General features: G+C 37.6%; 1 protein-coding gene across 1 annotated transcript; it reads left to right on the top strand.

Moving 5' to 3' along the window:
• Positions 1 to 2100: 2100 nt before the first annotated feature.
• Nachrbeta1 (nicotinic acetylcholine receptor beta1) lies at positions 2101 to 7914 on the top strand. Its single transcript, XM_076436788.1, has 5 exons — positions 2101 to 2514; positions 2607 to 2743; positions 3418 to 3572; positions 4383 to 5427; positions 5556 to 7914. The coding sequence occupies exons 1-5, from the start codon at positions 2457 to 2459 to the stop codon at positions 5718 to 5720; spliced, it is 1560 nt and encodes a 519-aa protein (XP_076292903.1). The 5' UTR covers positions 2101 to 2456; the 3' UTR covers positions 5721 to 7914.
• The last annotated feature ends 8640 nt before the right edge of the window (positions 7915 to 16554 follow it).

A 16554-nucleotide genomic window follows, 5' to 3' on the forward strand; every position in this document is an offset into this window, starting at 1 on the left:
TCATTATCAATGTCTCAAATTCTTTGTTCCTGTGAAACTTAAATAGCGAAATGCACCCGAAGAGGCAAAGAATTTTAGTTGCAAGATGGAAAAGAAAACCAGTAGCAATTCGATCCCAAATTTTTATTGAAAAATAAACTTGCAAAGTAATATGCCCAAATCCTTTTTAAACGTCTCTTTTCCAATGAAAAAAAATCATCTTGATCATCTACAAATAGCTACATTAGCGTAGCATATCATTGTTAATTCAAATCTGTTTGATAGATCTTACTCATAGTATAGTAAAATGCATAATACATTTTTTATTGTAGCTACTACTTCATCTCTTAATGTTCATGGTTTTTTTACATTTGTAGGAAATCATTGAAACAATTCTGGTATTGTTGGTAGTTCGTTTCTTAATTAATAATTTGTTAGCTCCCTTCTTCGTACATCAAACGTTAGTTCATGATATGTTCAGTGAATATATATACAATAGATTTTAAACTCATTTCCAACATACACGTTATCTGACATGAAAATTACTGAGTATGAAGAGAAACAGTATAGTTAAAATTTATTTTGGGGGGTTGACAACAATTATATTTTATTCGCCTCGTTCTCGAGATTATGGATGTACACAGTCGCCCTTTCACATGTACAGGTAAGTTCGTTTGATCGTTTAATAAATTGCCATTAAAAAGGTATGGTATAATAAGCTCAAAAGTACTCAAAAATTAAATTCATGTTTGTTTACACCATTTGATTATTAAGGGGTTTCTTCGAAGCGGTTTTATAATGTATTCCTGTAGGAATAATGTGACGCTTGAGGATTTAAATTATAGTTTGAATATTGGACTTTACAATGTTCGCATTTAGATTAACAAAAAATGCGAAAACATATGGTTAAGTTGATAGAATCCACCTGTCTGCTGATCGGGACAACTTTAGAATATATTTCCGTAGAAACCTACGACCAGTAGGCGCTTCGGGTACCTCGGGTACGCGACACCCGTACTCACTCACGTTCCTTATCCGTGAGTGAGCCCCTGAGGGACTCCGATCGGAGGAGTAACAATTTTAAACCTGAAATATAAATTTTCAGAGGAGAAATCAGGAATGAACAGGTCTTCCGAGACAGAAACTGTATGTTTAGACTAGATTAATAATTGAAAGGGTGAATGCTGAAGGTGGGCCAAGGCTAAACAAAGAAAGCATTGTAGAATTCTTGGCCCAACCCGTGTTATAAGGCGGATTATCCTCACAAAAAAAAAGGTCAACCTTGAGCTTGTAGGTAGACCAATATGAGAGGACCCCTGATCAACCTCTAGATGACCCCTGGTCATCCCCAGGGTGGCCCATGATCCTCCTGACCTTGGACTACGTCCGCTCCTGCCATCGGCAAGCTGCCGCAGTCCCCGGTGGTCCCCGGCTCGACTGACCGACTGAGCGCGCTCGCCGAGCTCAAATGCGCACGTGCGCAGCGATGCGCAACTCTCCCCACCCCAACTAATTTCGCTACATCTCGATCGCTGACATAATTAATTATGTATTGATAAATTTATCATTTCTAACTATTTAATGATTATAACAATTTCATTTGCCAACGGTGTCCACAAGCACTCCCGCTTGGCTATCTTCCCATCTAATCTTTTAGTAAAAACAGCTAATAGAACTCGAGATGCAATGCAACTTTTAACAATGTAATTGATTAATTTTAATTAATTATTTCTGCTTGTTTAATGATTAGAACAATTCCTTTCGCCAACGCTGTTGTCGAGTACCTGGCTATTTTGCCATCTATTTTTATGGTAAAAATGAGTAATGATACCCGAGATACAAAAGAGCATAGTCATTTCACAGAGATTTCTGTAAAACTAGCATACATCTTTCGTTAGTATTTGTCCAATTAAAATAAATATAAAATCACATGCTTCTTTTAAGATTTTTCGGACTCTGTCTTAATAACTACACGAATTTTTCGGAGTTTCCATTGGTTCATTTGTGGTCTTCACCGCAGCTACACTGTAATCATCATTATCAACCCTAATTTGTCCAAAACCTCTCGATAAAGCAGTTCATAGACGACCTCCAGGAACAAGGAGCATGCGCATCTCAAGCTTTCACCCCCCGCGAGGGACCCTGCCCAGTCACCCCCAACATCGAACTCCAAAACGCATCCGAGCCACGGATTTCAAAGTGCAATCTACTCGACCAATTGCGGCGAGTGCTATTCGAAAAAATCGACAGGGGAAAATAGACAACAGAAGAAGAAATTGGTGTGTGTGTGCGTGGGGGTGATGTTCGGAAAAAGTTGCTAATTTATTTCGCGAGAATGGGGCAGGGTGTGTGCCGGCAGATCGGATGGCAAGAAAGGAAATGCACTTATTGGCCAGCGTCTGCGTACTCATATTGATCCACGGCGGTAGCCGTGGAGTAAGGGTGTCTGCGGGTGGGACACCTAAAACCTGCCCAAAATGCATTTTTGTTTGCGGCTCGCGCGTCTTCTCCTGATATCCGCGGCTTTTTGCGTCGGTAAGCGATCGCCAAACCATTATCGCAATCGGTGGAACGTTTCTGGCATTGTTCGCGGTTTGTTTCATCTATTAATCGTCATCGTTTCTCAGGTATGTGCTCCGAAGATGAGGAGAGGTTGGTCCGAGATCTGTTCAGAGGATACAACAAACTCATCAGACCAGTTCAGAATATGACGGAGAAGGTGCACGTGAACTTCGGCCTGGCTTTCGTACAGCTGATCAACGTGGTGAGATCTCATTATGATTATTTGCCTCCACCCTCCAAATATTTTCCCACCGAAAATATTTCTATTTCTCGAGCGTTCTGTTTGATTCAGTACTATTTCGTATTGCCTCTCGTCGAATGAAATTAGTGAACTCTTCCGAATTCTTTCGATTATTCGTTACCGTTGTCTTACCTCTCCCAAGGTGTGCATGGGCGAGTCAGTTCGCTCATGCATATTCGCAATAATAACACATACGAAGATTGTTGTGTTTTCTGCTGAATTTCGTCTGCTCCATTTCTGTGTCACAGTACTCTGTCGCGAATTTTGCATAATGGCCATTTATAAATATTTATTATATATGTATATGAACGTTTTCGTATGTAAATAGGAAGGCATTTATGAGTAGTTGTAGTAGAACTGTAGATAAGCTATATTTTCTAATATATTATTATTATTCAAAATTGTTTAGAAAAAAAGTTAGTCTATTTTACAAGAAAATTTTACCGGAAAAATACAATATATTAAAAATCAACACTTTCTTATTTTGTGATTTTCTTATTGTACGAGTTAAAAAATATTTCAACTTATTATTTATATAAGTTCCACAAAAATCCCTTGCGCTTTTATGTCGAATTTTTGTTATTATCGTTGTATACTGAACTGTAGCATACATAGCAACCTTAATTAATTTCTAGAATGAGAAAAATCAAATTATGAAGTCAAACGTGTGGCTGAGATTCATTTGGACGGATTATCAATTGCAATGGGACGAGGCTGACTATGGCGGTATTGGAGTACTCAGGTTGCCGCCCGACAAAGTATGGAAACCCGATATTGTGTTATTTAACAAGTACGTACTACAAAGTTTCCCAATTAACGATTACTGGAATTATTTATAAAGATGTACGCTCGATAATCTTCCACGATGAAGTCAATGTTGAGTAAAGAAAACTAGACTCCGGTTTTTATGCATTCACAACAAAAATGAACAAGTTTAATTTAAAACAGTGCAAATATTAAAAGATTTTGAGAGTATTAATGTATTATTTTCATCACATTGAAATTGTTAATGAAGAATATAAATCTATATTTATTTCCTGCATCTTGTAATTGATGCACAAATTTTTTATTTTGTATAAACATCCGGAGTCTAGTATTTACAAATATTACAACGAGAAATATTCTACATTTCTACTATAAATACATTTTTTAAGCTAATACTGTCACGACTTTTTCAATTCAAATGGTTTCTACCATATGTATTTTCTATCTTGGAAAATAGAATTTTCATTTCCTTCACACATTCTCAACATATACATGTAAAAAAACATTAATTATAACTAGACTATGGATTTGATGCACTTACGACAAAAATTAAATTAAATGCAAAACAATGAAATGCAACTCGCTTAAATTATTCGCAAATGATACGAACGTCCGCGTAGCTTCTGTATCCTGCAACCAACGCAGTCCAATCATTACATTTCCCACGTAAAATCGCATCAATTGCATTCGTCAACAGACTACAACTGCGCGTGAACACACCTCTTTCTGTCCAACATGGAACGTAAAGGTCACATGTAAATTTTATTGACTCGCTCCGTAAAACTTTGAACCGAAAGCCTCGCTCAAATAATTGAATGCATCGACCTATTTCCAGCGCGGACGGCAACTACGAAGTGCGCTACAAAAGCAACGTTCTAATTTATCCGAATGGCGACGTCCTCTGGGTGCCTCCAGCGATTTACCAGAGTTCGTGCACTATCGACGTCACGTATTTCCCGTTCGATCAGCAGACCTGCATCATGAAATTCGGATCTTGGACTTTCAACGGTGACCAAGTCTCATTGGCCCTCTACAACAACAAGGACTTCGTGGACCTGTCTGATTACTGGAAAAGTGGCACTTGGGACATCATTAGCGTGCCAGCGTACTTGAACACCTACCAGGGCGAATTTCCAACAGAGACGGACATCACCTTCTACATTATTATCAGACGCAAGACTTTATTCTACACGGTGAACTTGATCCTTCCGACAGTTCTGATCTCTTTCCTCTGCGTGCTGGTCTTTTATCTTCCCGCGGAAGCTGGCGAGAAAGTGACGCTGGGAATCAGTATTCTACTATCGTTGGTCGTGTTTTTGTTGCTGGTCAGCAAAATCCTGCCACCGACGTCGCTCGTGCTACCGTTGATCGCCAAGTACCTCCTATTCACCTTCATCATGAACACCGTCAGTATTCTGGTGACCGTTATCATCATCAACTGGAACTTCCGTGGACCCCGGACACACAGGATGCCGCAGTTGATCAGAAAGATCTTCCTCAAGTATCTGCCGACCATATTGCTGATGAGAAGACCGAAGAAGACCAGGCTCAGGTGGATGATGGAGATACCGAACGTGACATTGCCCACTTCTACTTACTCAGGAAGCCCGACAGAGTTACCGAAACACCTGCCAGGCTCGTTGGCCAAGTCGAAGATGGAAGTCATGGAGCTGTCCAATCTTCATCATCCGAACTGTAAGATCAACAGAAAGGTTCCTCATACCACCAGCGGTTCGAGCGCTGCTGGAGGAGAGGGTTTGGCCGATAGAAGGGGATCCGAGAGCTCGGATTCGGTGCTACTCAGCCCGGAAGCTAGCAAGGCTACCGAGGCTGTCGAATTTATTGCTGAACACTTGAGAAACGAGGATTTGTACATACAGGTAAGGCGTAGTTTGTGAGCGCGAGAGGGATGATCAGGGAGCATTTAATTTTGTGAACTAGGTGTGGTTAATCGAATCGACCGAAATCAGAAGACAGTACTCAGCTATAATTTGCTTACTGTTTGCAGACAAGGGAAGATTGGAAGTACGTAGCAATGGTAATTGACCGACTACAGTTGTACATCTTCTTCATCGTAACAACCGCGGGTACCATCGGGATCCTGATGGACGCGCCACATATATTCGAGTACGTGGACCAGGATCATATTATAGAGATCTATCGTGGAAAATAATTTCCATGGAACTTAGCAAATTTCAAATTGCGTGCCACCCTCGCAATAATTTTTCTGAGACATCATTACGATCTGAATAGGATCGTATTTTTTTCTTTCAGTTGTACACAAACTGATTTACGATTCAGTCGATATTGAACTGCCTGATGAAATATCGCAGATATTCTTTCACATTTTTTCTTCCAAATGATTGCGAAGTTTACGAAGCCATTTAAGGAACTGCGAAACGCGGCTTCGATCAATTGTCGATTTTACTTCGTTCCTTGCGATTACGATTATACCGTCTTCTTCTTCCGTCTAACACACGCATAAAACTTCGTTCGTGAATCGATAACGTCATGAAAGTTGTCAAACAAAACGCTCAGCATTCCACCGTCGATCATTTGCAAAACAACTGATCGTTTCTTCGTTTTATACTCGTGAACGACTATCAACGTTAAAGGATCGCAACTTATGAATTCGTCAAGAAAACAAAGCTCAATGGCACTCGTTGCATAATAACGTACCACGTAAATTAAATTAAACTAAGCGTTAGAGTACTGCTAATAATATCGAATCCATTTGAATTCCGTTTCGTTGCGTGACGATCCAAGTTTTCCAAAATTCCGGGTTTCCAACCGCGAACGATTTTCGTGATCCATTCAGTTTCTTTAAAAGGTTAACAAACACGTTTTACTTGACCGTCGATCGTCAAAGTAGTATGATAGGCTTTGGCCGACGATGTCTTATATTGTTAGAATTAATCATGGCTGCCTCCACGATTAATTGTCTTCCTTCGGAACCTTTGTCGTAAGCATGCTGATACGGACGCGGATTAAATCCAATGAAAAAGATAAAAAAAAAAATGAATCACTTAGGAAGTCACCGTTAAAATCAATGTCCATTGATCGCCTGTTCTAGATGAGTAACTTGGGTAATATCGGGAACCGGATAAACATAGAACGTAGATATCAAATAATTTTGATATTAATCGTGCGAATTACCGTCGCCATTATTATAATCCAACATGGGACAGGTTTATAAACCTGTGAAAAAACGCCGGGGAGCCGTGATGAAATCCATTCACCGACTGGCCGATGTATTTCGATTTTTCTACTGTTTTGCTATCTCTTCGAGATTGGTTTCGAGAACATTGCAAGCTACGTTATAACCTGACTGTTTCGTTTAGACAATAACCAAATCGGTAAATAATTTCAAACAGCAATTTCACTTCTAAGCATTTCGCTGCAGGCATGACGATGTCCATAAGTAAATTAGTTAATTACTAGTACATTACTTGTTTCATATTTTACCCCTCATTCGCTCGTCGGGTGAAAATCCATCTATTTCATACTTTAAATACTGTACAATTTTTCGTCAGTCTATGATTGTGCCATTGTTTCAAGAATTTTATTGAAATATGATGTTACGAGTAAAGCAGTTGATTGAATTCAACTGTATAACGAATATGGATTGATATTAACAGAGAATCTGTCGTCCAATTATTTTTGAGGAGTGCATGAGGGTTGAAAATGAGAATATATATGGTTACGTCGCTTACAAGTTTGATTATTGGACGGCGGAATTTATGCATTTATGATTCTTCATCTTATGATGATGTATTGTCCTATTAATTCCGACTTATTGAAATTATTAAATGTTTTTATTTTGCATAAAGATCCGCAGTCTAATTATTATATCCAGGAGTGCAATGTTTCAAATTATTAGATAAAGTTTATTCTACATATGTATACTGAATTATATTTTAACCTTTGGTCAGACGCAATTAGTCTAACAAATGCATGGCAATCCTTTTATTCATTTCATAAATTCTTATTCTGATATAAAAAAAAGTACGTGCATAAATTACGTTGTTTAAATGTTGACTCTTTTGTGGAAATGCTTCTTTTCCAAATGCACCTGACCGAGCGTTAAAATAAAATAATCCTCGACTTTAAGTTTATCGAATAACAATCAATTTTAAGATCCATTCGTCCGGAAAGTTTGTTAATGGTTTTTCGAAAAATTAGTGTCGCTTCTTTATACGCTTTCCCATGCGTCTATCCGACGGAGAGAATAAATTGTAACGAAAAATTTCGTGGAAGATTTGCTGATACGAAAACGCACATTAGAAGTACAATGTCACGGCCCTGCGTTCTTAATCGTTATAAATGAAATGATAAAGGTAAAAAAAAAAAAGTGTATCGTATATCAATATATACGGAAAATATCATATTCACACATACATGCATAACTGCGCAGATGATTGTTAAACGGTCATGTTTTCTCTAATAGAACGTTTGCTCCACTTGCAAAGAATGTTTATGGTTGCTCGTTAAAGATCGTTGATTTTTTCGTACCGATTGCCTACAGTTGTGCCTCGTGAGTCAAAGCCCGTTGTTACGAGTGATGTTATATTGTATATATTACGAAACGAAAAAAAAAGGGAACGGAAAAAAGGATTTCATTTTGTTGCCACGGGAGTTCTCCGCCATGGTCGAGAGAAAACGTGGCAATTTTGCCAACAAAGAAAAATAAACCGCCGAGGTATTCATTTACGTATACGTGCTCGAACGAATCATTCCGCGAAAACAGTAATTGCATGTCGTTTTGATAATTTTATACTCGAGAAACATAATATAAATTGTAAAACAAGAATCCCGACCGAGTCCGAACGACGAACCCGGACTTTCACGAATGTTCAATTGTAACGTCGACGCGAACCGGAAATTCTGGCATGATGAAACAAAAAGAGAAGCGTATACTATCGATATGCGAACATTGCGAAGGAAAGCCAATGGTTTTTTATGAGACTCACCGAAACCTTTGCGATTCGTTGTCCTGTGTCGCGAAAACGACGTATTTACATACAATATATTTACGTCAGGCCCCGGGCAACTTCTTCCCCGCTGTCGCTTCCACGACTCCCACTACCACTACCGATTCCCCCCACTATCAAACATTTCATGTTGCCCCTACCGTGCTTTGCCTCGCGCAGTGCCGCCAGAATCGACCAAAAATGGTCCATTTTTACTCTCCTCCTTTTCCCCTTCCACTATCCACATTCCAGTACCATGAGCATACTCCAACATCAATTACACAATTGAATTACATTGTATTTCAATTATATAGTCATTCAACTTCAATTGCACAATTGAATTACATTGTATTTCAATTGTATAGTAATTCAACTACGTCGTAACTGAATTACATAATTCAAACCTTTCAATTCATTCAATTACTATTTTAATCAGGTGTGTAATTGAAATACAATATAATTAAAATACAGTTCTCCGAATTATAGCCCAGAACTTTGAAGTGCGATATATTTTTGTTTTTTATATTTATATTTTATATTTATATTTTGTTATTTTTGTTTGCTGTTTCTATTTCTCGTTCATAATATTATACGTAACGCTATTTTATAATTGTACTCCAATTGCAATTACGAATTACATTGTAATTTAATTACAAAGTATTTTAGAATTGTACTCCAATTGCAATTACGAATGACATTGTGATTTAATTAGAAAGTATTTTATGATTGTACTCCAATTGCAATTACGAATTACATTGATATTTAATTGAATGAAGATCTGAATTATAAATTACAATATGACTGAATTACAATGTAATTCAATTACTTTGTAATTATAATTCCTGGAGTAATTCAATTGTAATTCTGCACAACTCTGTCACGTATTAATCTGGTTATCAAAGAGGGGGTAAACTGTATTCCCTTCGATTTCCTTGATCTGGCGACACTGGCCTCGCTTCACTACGAGAATACTGCTTCCTATACACTCCTAATCTCCCCAACCCCCTCCTACACTCCACAGGAGTTTGGTGGAGAGGACCCAGGAGCAGAGAGAGTTGCCCAGGTCTGTATTACGTACACGAGAGAACAAACATAGCTCGCGATCAGAGCGACGAATTACACTCCTTGATAGAGCGACACGTGTCTTCCTTGAACAAGATACAATAACTAGAATTTAGTCCCCGAGAGTGGAGTAACTAGGTGATGCTTATTCATTTCTATACATTTTACTTCTATATATTTTATAGCGTTGTTCACTCGAGAATGCGAACGAATGATTGTGTATGAGAATCACGACGAGACGATTTTACGCGCATCTTACAGCTCAAGTGCAATTGAAGGTGTCAGTCATTATACCACGCGAATGAAGATCGTCTTAACGATCACGCAGAACTATATTCTTTAATATTCAGTGCTGAGGATAGACTGCAGATCTTTGTGCACAATTAACATTTTTCTGGAGCAGAACAGTCTCTTTCGTCCTTTATTATTTTGTCGATCAATTTTTCTATTGTTACCATTTTCATCCACTCATTTCTGACAAACGCATATAAAATCCGCAGTCTAACTACGAAATTCTGCACATTCCTTAGAACTTCAAAAGTGACTTGCTTTTATTTACGAGAAACAGTACATCCTTTGTTGAAATTTTAATAATAAAATGAGAAATGTCTATACAGGCATTCAGTTTCTTAACAATGATTTACAGTAGATATTTTTCCGGAATTTATACCTGTTTAGTTCCGCCAGGAAAATAACGAAAGCTAATTGTTCAGTATAAGAGTTTCAAGATAGGAAAGTTCTCTAGTCACTGACATCTTCAATTAACCCTAGAATACTAATGTATTTTTACGTTGACTACGTATTTTAAACACTTCTCCTTGGCATCGATGTCAAATATAATAACAGTTAATTAGATTTTAAAACGTGTAATAAGTATTAAGGATACATACATTTATAATTGTTACAACTAACGATAATAAATGCGGCCATAAAAATATTAGAATTCTGGGGTTAATGTTATTTTATATATTCGTGTGAAAACTAAGCATGAGCATTTGACATATATTTAAGCGGTTGTCCGATCGATTATATTGTTAGACGAAATATGTTTCTCTCTTCAAAATTATTATTTCGAATTGACGAGAATTTAAATATAAGTTCATCCTCGCAAACCGGAGTAATTGTTTACCCGTAGAATGATTTCTGTAAAAATTCTCTTATTGATTCTCACATGCAATTGCCGAAACGTTGTTCCAAATTAGCTGTAAAGATAATTGTTCGGGATTAACGTTTGATCAAAATAAATCGAATTATTCTAGTAGCGTTGCAACAATCAGTGTGGAACGTGTTGAAATTCATCGCACAAAAGTGCATCGTCGCTAAAGCGTGAACAGCACTAGTCCATAAAAACAGTTTTGCCCTCAGTCGTTTCCTCCATTCGAAAATTAAAGAAATTCCGTGATTTCTGCACCATTGAAACCGAACATCAGACATTAGGACACTACCATCACTCACTAAGCACGTCAGCAGGTTCGTGCAATCTCATTTCACTCGTTTTCGTTTTTTATTCACAGCGGAGAACAATATTTCTGAAATTTTATCAAAGAATGTTATAATAAACATAAATATAAATTGTTAGAATAGTAAGAAGTGTGTTGAAATAGTTTTATGTAGACAATAAATTGTGCTGAATTATATATTCAAGGTGCCAGAAAAGTAATTCGTTTATTCATTCATTTTGTACGTGTGCGTCGAACGTTATTCGTTATCGGTTTGCTCTTCGCATGAAGATCTCTTCCGTAGGCGAGAAAATGTATTAATTCTCGGAAACTCTTCCAAACAAAATGGCCGAAACGTTACGCCCTCCATGTGAAATCTTTCGTTTCCAATGGTACTCTCGAGAAACATTTCAACTTGTGTAAACCGACCTCTTCTGAATTACAGTTAAATCTCTTGTCTACTAGAGAAAAAGATGATCGTGCCAGCGAATGTACATTGATTTAGCTTTACGTTGCGTATGTACAAAAAGAAAATATACGAGGAAAAGAAATATTGTTGAGCCGGAAAAATTTGTACTCTATTATATGCATGAGAAACGCCGCGAATATGTTCATGCAGGATATCGATTTTTCATTGGTAGGCATAATTTTAAGATAGATCGTTAGGTAGTTCTTTTTACAAGGAAATAAAGATTATTAAACGAAGTAAGTACTTATTTTGACTTCGCAATTCGAACCTTTCCCACGATCCATCTTCAAGCACGTAGACAATCCATAAACACATATAGAAAAAGAAAATCTTCATATCACAACGATCATCACTTATATGAACGTATCAATACTTACATACATTTCACTTTAATGTACTTTTTGTATTGGATATGTTTGTAGATGTTTCAGTATGTGTGTATTACTTTTAAAATACGACATTTTATTTTGTCTAACAACAATGTTTGTATTTGTCCCTTTCGTGTAGATATTTATGCAGAATAACAAGTATGAATTGGAAATTAAAATTTTTCAATCCCTGAAATGTCTTTATGGTTTTGCATTTGATGTCATTTTTGTCACAAATGCAACCAATCCGCAGTGTTCCAATTAGATATAAAATATTCAATTTGTAATTTCTGTTCACAGTTAAAATGTAATGTATTGCCATTATTGTGCAACAAATGAACTATATAAATCAATGTAAATCGTTTCTATTGCGTGTTGTGTGAGAAAGTTGTGTGTTTGGTTCCAGAAGCTTGTGACATGATAGTGTCTTACCAAAGCGTGGTCGGCAATAAAAGCGAAGAGAAGAAGGAAATGGAAGACGTTTATTTTCATTTCATTTATTTCAACAATTTCATAATAACGTAATAATGTTAATAATATTACAATGCGGCGATTATGTGCTCACCAGTTAACAGGGATTTTCATATCGATCAACGTTTCTGCCTCGAAAAAGAGCCCAGCGTAGAAATATAACAAATTTATTATTATTCTTACTCTTAAATATTATTATATATTTATATATATATATATTTATATATCATTAATATTATTATTATTATTATTACCTTATTTAACGTTCTTCAATATGAATTTACTAATATCAGGCCAGGCTGTTGTCGAGGCATAATTAAAAATCAAGTGAGATCGAGGGTGAGTCAGTTCAATTGCATCGTCCCACCAGGGTCTACGGAAAAGGGAGTATCTTTTTCAATATTTTATTTTTTCCTTCAGTTTTTGTTATTCTCTTCTAATTTGCAAGGTAACGCAAATATTTTATTTCTCTTTTCTCTCTCTCTCTTTCTCTCTCGCACTCTTTCTTGCTCTCACACGTTCATTCTCCCTTTCTCTCTCTCCCTGGCTCTCCCAATCTTTCTCTCTTTCTCTCTCATGCTATATCACTCGGAACTCTTCAGTTTACTCTTCGTTATCGCACGGGATTATGTAGTTTGTTTAACGACTTCGACGTCTGGTGTAACGGTGGACAACAAGAGACAATTCTTCGTTAAAATATAGCAGGGAAGAAAATGCATTAGGTAGAGAAGAAAGAGATTCGTGCAAATTTGTTATTTTCATCGGTCTCATTGTCGCAAAAATCTCCTCATGCTCGTGATCCGAGGTACCTTCCTGCTGTACACACATTTTAAAACTCCTTTCGCATTCAACGTTCCCACACTTTCGCACATACTTGGCTCTTCGTTAAGTTCAATAGGTTATTCTGAGATAATTAGTTATTAGCTTCCTTTCATTAGAGCTCGGAGAGAAAATGATCTCGATTGTGACCCTAATCTCTAATACACTACCTCTGAATCACCCCTATAAATACTGCTCGAAGTTATAACTACGTAACTATCGGTTACAGGCTAGCTTTAGTATTCGGTTAATCGATTATTCATTCATTTAGTGTTTAGTTTATTTATTTTCCCTTTTGGTGTGGTATTACGAATATGACTTTAGCATTCAATAATTTTTAAATATGTATAGATTATGTTTAGCGGTACACGTTTAATAGTTTCGTTCCTTTTCGCTCTTTTCTCTTCATTCGAATTTTAGGTCTCGTCTCGCTCGTTTCCGCGTTCCTTTTAAATATGATTATTATAGTGTTTGATAAACAAGCGCCGACCAGTTTTCATTCTCCCACATCGCGTTTATGTCGGAGGATAAAAAGTCGAGGAGGATTTTCCTCGGTGAATCGTTTCGCGGCGACTATTTTCGAAAGGATTTTGCTCCTTGCAACGAAAGGGAATCAGAGTTTAGCAGACGGAAGTTATTCAATTCGATTGTTCTTTCTCTCTTTATTTTTTCGCGCGCTGTTACCTACGATCGTGTATCAGTAAAAATCCATTTTAAATTCGGTTGGCTGTGACACGTTGTCTTCTGTTATTTCATTGTAATTCTTACTATTATTTTTACACCTCGAAAGAAATTTTGCACCGGCAACGATTCGACGAGAATCACCGGCTCCATGTCCCCTGAGGGCGATCGAAGTTACTCGATGGCTTCACACATTCGCAGAAATGCGAAAGTTTCATTTACAATTGGGGGATTCCAGTGAAGCTCGGACACTTAAGGAAGACTCCCCGAACATAATCTCGCGGAAAATTGTTTAAATCGCCTGGCTCGAACATTGATTTTCAAAGGGTAAACCAATCGAATTCAACTGCGGAACTTCGCGCGAAGATCGTTTTAGTGGTTGGGTTCATTGAAATCATACAGCTTTTGATTCTGTTGGATTTTCCATCGTTTAATTCTCTGAAAATGTTTACAGTAGAACCTCGCTCGTTGCACGAAACGGGGCCGAAAATGCGTGCAACGAAAGAGGTAACCAGTGATTTGTAGCGTCGATCTTCTATTGCTTCTACGCGAGCCACCACAATTCCCCACCACGAGTTCCAGATTCGCTGACGACTCGTGGTGGGGATCGTTAGCGTGCAACGAACGAGGATTCTGTGCAATAAACGAGGATGCAACGAGCGAGGTTCTACTGCAGTTATTATGAACGCGCGAAGCTCCGCAGTCTTATAATGTATCACTCTTAATATTCTAGCTGTGACAAGAGGGATTGTCTCCTCACAATTACAAGAAAAAATCAACCGGTTTTATCTCTCTAATCTCTACTAACACGTATTGCAAAAGTCTATCCTAAATTGTCATTTCTTCCTTACACGAACGAATTTATATTTCTATTCATCCCTTACTCGTTTTCTCCGCGAATAACATTCATTGAGCTTAGTACCATCCAGAAAACAAGCTTTTACGCACAGTGGATCCACAGAGTATTTCAACACTCAAGTTCCCATTCAAGAGAAATTCTGATAATTTCGATAAAAAATTAATGTAACAATATACCTTGACCCACTTTAATGCTCGAAGCTCCTTTGCAGTACATTGTTATTTTTTGTTTTAGATTTTTCGCATGTTATGTCGGTGGAAAACTGAAGACTTTTTTTTGGTCGAAAATCTTACTTTAAACACGTGTAAAAACATTGATAAATTTTTCTCGTGACTGAGTATACCGCAGATTTGAAGATTGAAACCTGATGTACGATTTTTTCTGGTCAATTTCTTGAGCTGTACACCAGGATGGTTTTACAAGACCAACATTTTTGTTGTTCCATATAAACTAGCTAAAAAAAATAGTAGATCAAGTTTTAAAAAGTCATTGTCAAGGGGAAACTTCAAAAGAAATGTTTTTACAAACGATTCAATTAGAATTGTCGACAACACAGTGTCCTTGATTCACCAGAAATATTCAAATTTATTGTTGTACTATTTTCTATAACGAAATTATCGATGTTTGAACATCAACGATTTCTCGAGAGTTAGAAATTGAATGTTGAAACACTTTCTCGACCCGCTGTCTCGAACGTTTTAAATACAAATGTCGAATACAGTCAATGAAGTGTTACGATTTTCGTGTCGAGTATATCGAAATGAAGGCTCGCAAAGAAGCGGTAAGTTCTACCAGGAAACTCTCGGCGAAAGAATTTATTTTCTAGAGACTCGTGTACAGTACAATATTTCACATCGCGAGAGTTCGGTTCTCCGATGTATCCGCGACGAAAAATGAATGCCGAGAACGCAACATCACTGATACCGTTATCAAAGAGATTTCACCAAATTTCCTGTCGCACCGTCCGTACCTCGTGAATTCGATAATACTTCTTAATGACAAAATAGCCTACGGTAAAAGTAGAAACACTCTCGGTATACTTCAAAGTGTAATAACAAGTATCCGTTGAAAGGGATTATTCGGTGAATGTTCTCTCGTAATACATATTCAATTTTCGGAAATGTTTCTTCGTATTGCTTGCCACAAGGACACATCTCGCGAAACTCTTCGACAAGCGTCTATCCGCTAACGAGGACCCGGAACGATCCCTTATTATGTTAAATTACACCGATGGAACCGGTTGGTTCGACGGAAATGTTTGTCCGAAACTTTATTCGAAAATGCTGCTTCGACGTTCCCCGTTTCTGCGGCGGAAAAATTGTTGCGAATTGTTAAAATATATGTATATAGTTTCGCAGTTCCCGCGGATCTTTGTCCTCGCTTCGCGCCGCGTTGAGACATCGAACGAAAACGAACCGAAATAACGAACTACCGTCAATATTTCTCATCCCCCTACAAAAATATCGGAAAATAGAGAACGTTTCATTGGCAACCACTCGGAAACCCTTCGAATCGAATCGATTGCAGCGCGTCCTGCGAAAACGCGAACCGCACGCGACTCGTGTACGAAAACGATACGCAACTATCACAACGTCTACTCGCGTCAAATCGACCGTACGCGCGTTCATCGACCGCCTTAATCCTTAGGACGAATCACATTATCAGCTTCGTCTAATGTACAAATCATTCGTTTTCAGTCGTCACGAGCCACCCTTGACCCTTGACGGCGGAGACCGGGCTCTTTCTTCAGTCGGTTCTGCATTTTACCAGACCCGACTTCTCATTCTGAACTGCGTTTTTGCATTGCGAATATGTGCAATTCATAAAAAAACGAACAGAAAATAAAATATTTCTTTTAGTTGCATTTAA

Source organism: Lasioglossum baleicum, chromosome 13 (genome assembly GCF_051020765.1).
Source record: "Lasioglossum baleicum chromosome 13, iyLasBale1, whole genome shotgun sequence".
NCBI classification, from domain to species: Eukaryota; Metazoa; Arthropoda; class Insecta; order Hymenoptera; family Halictidae; genus Lasioglossum; species Lasioglossum baleicum.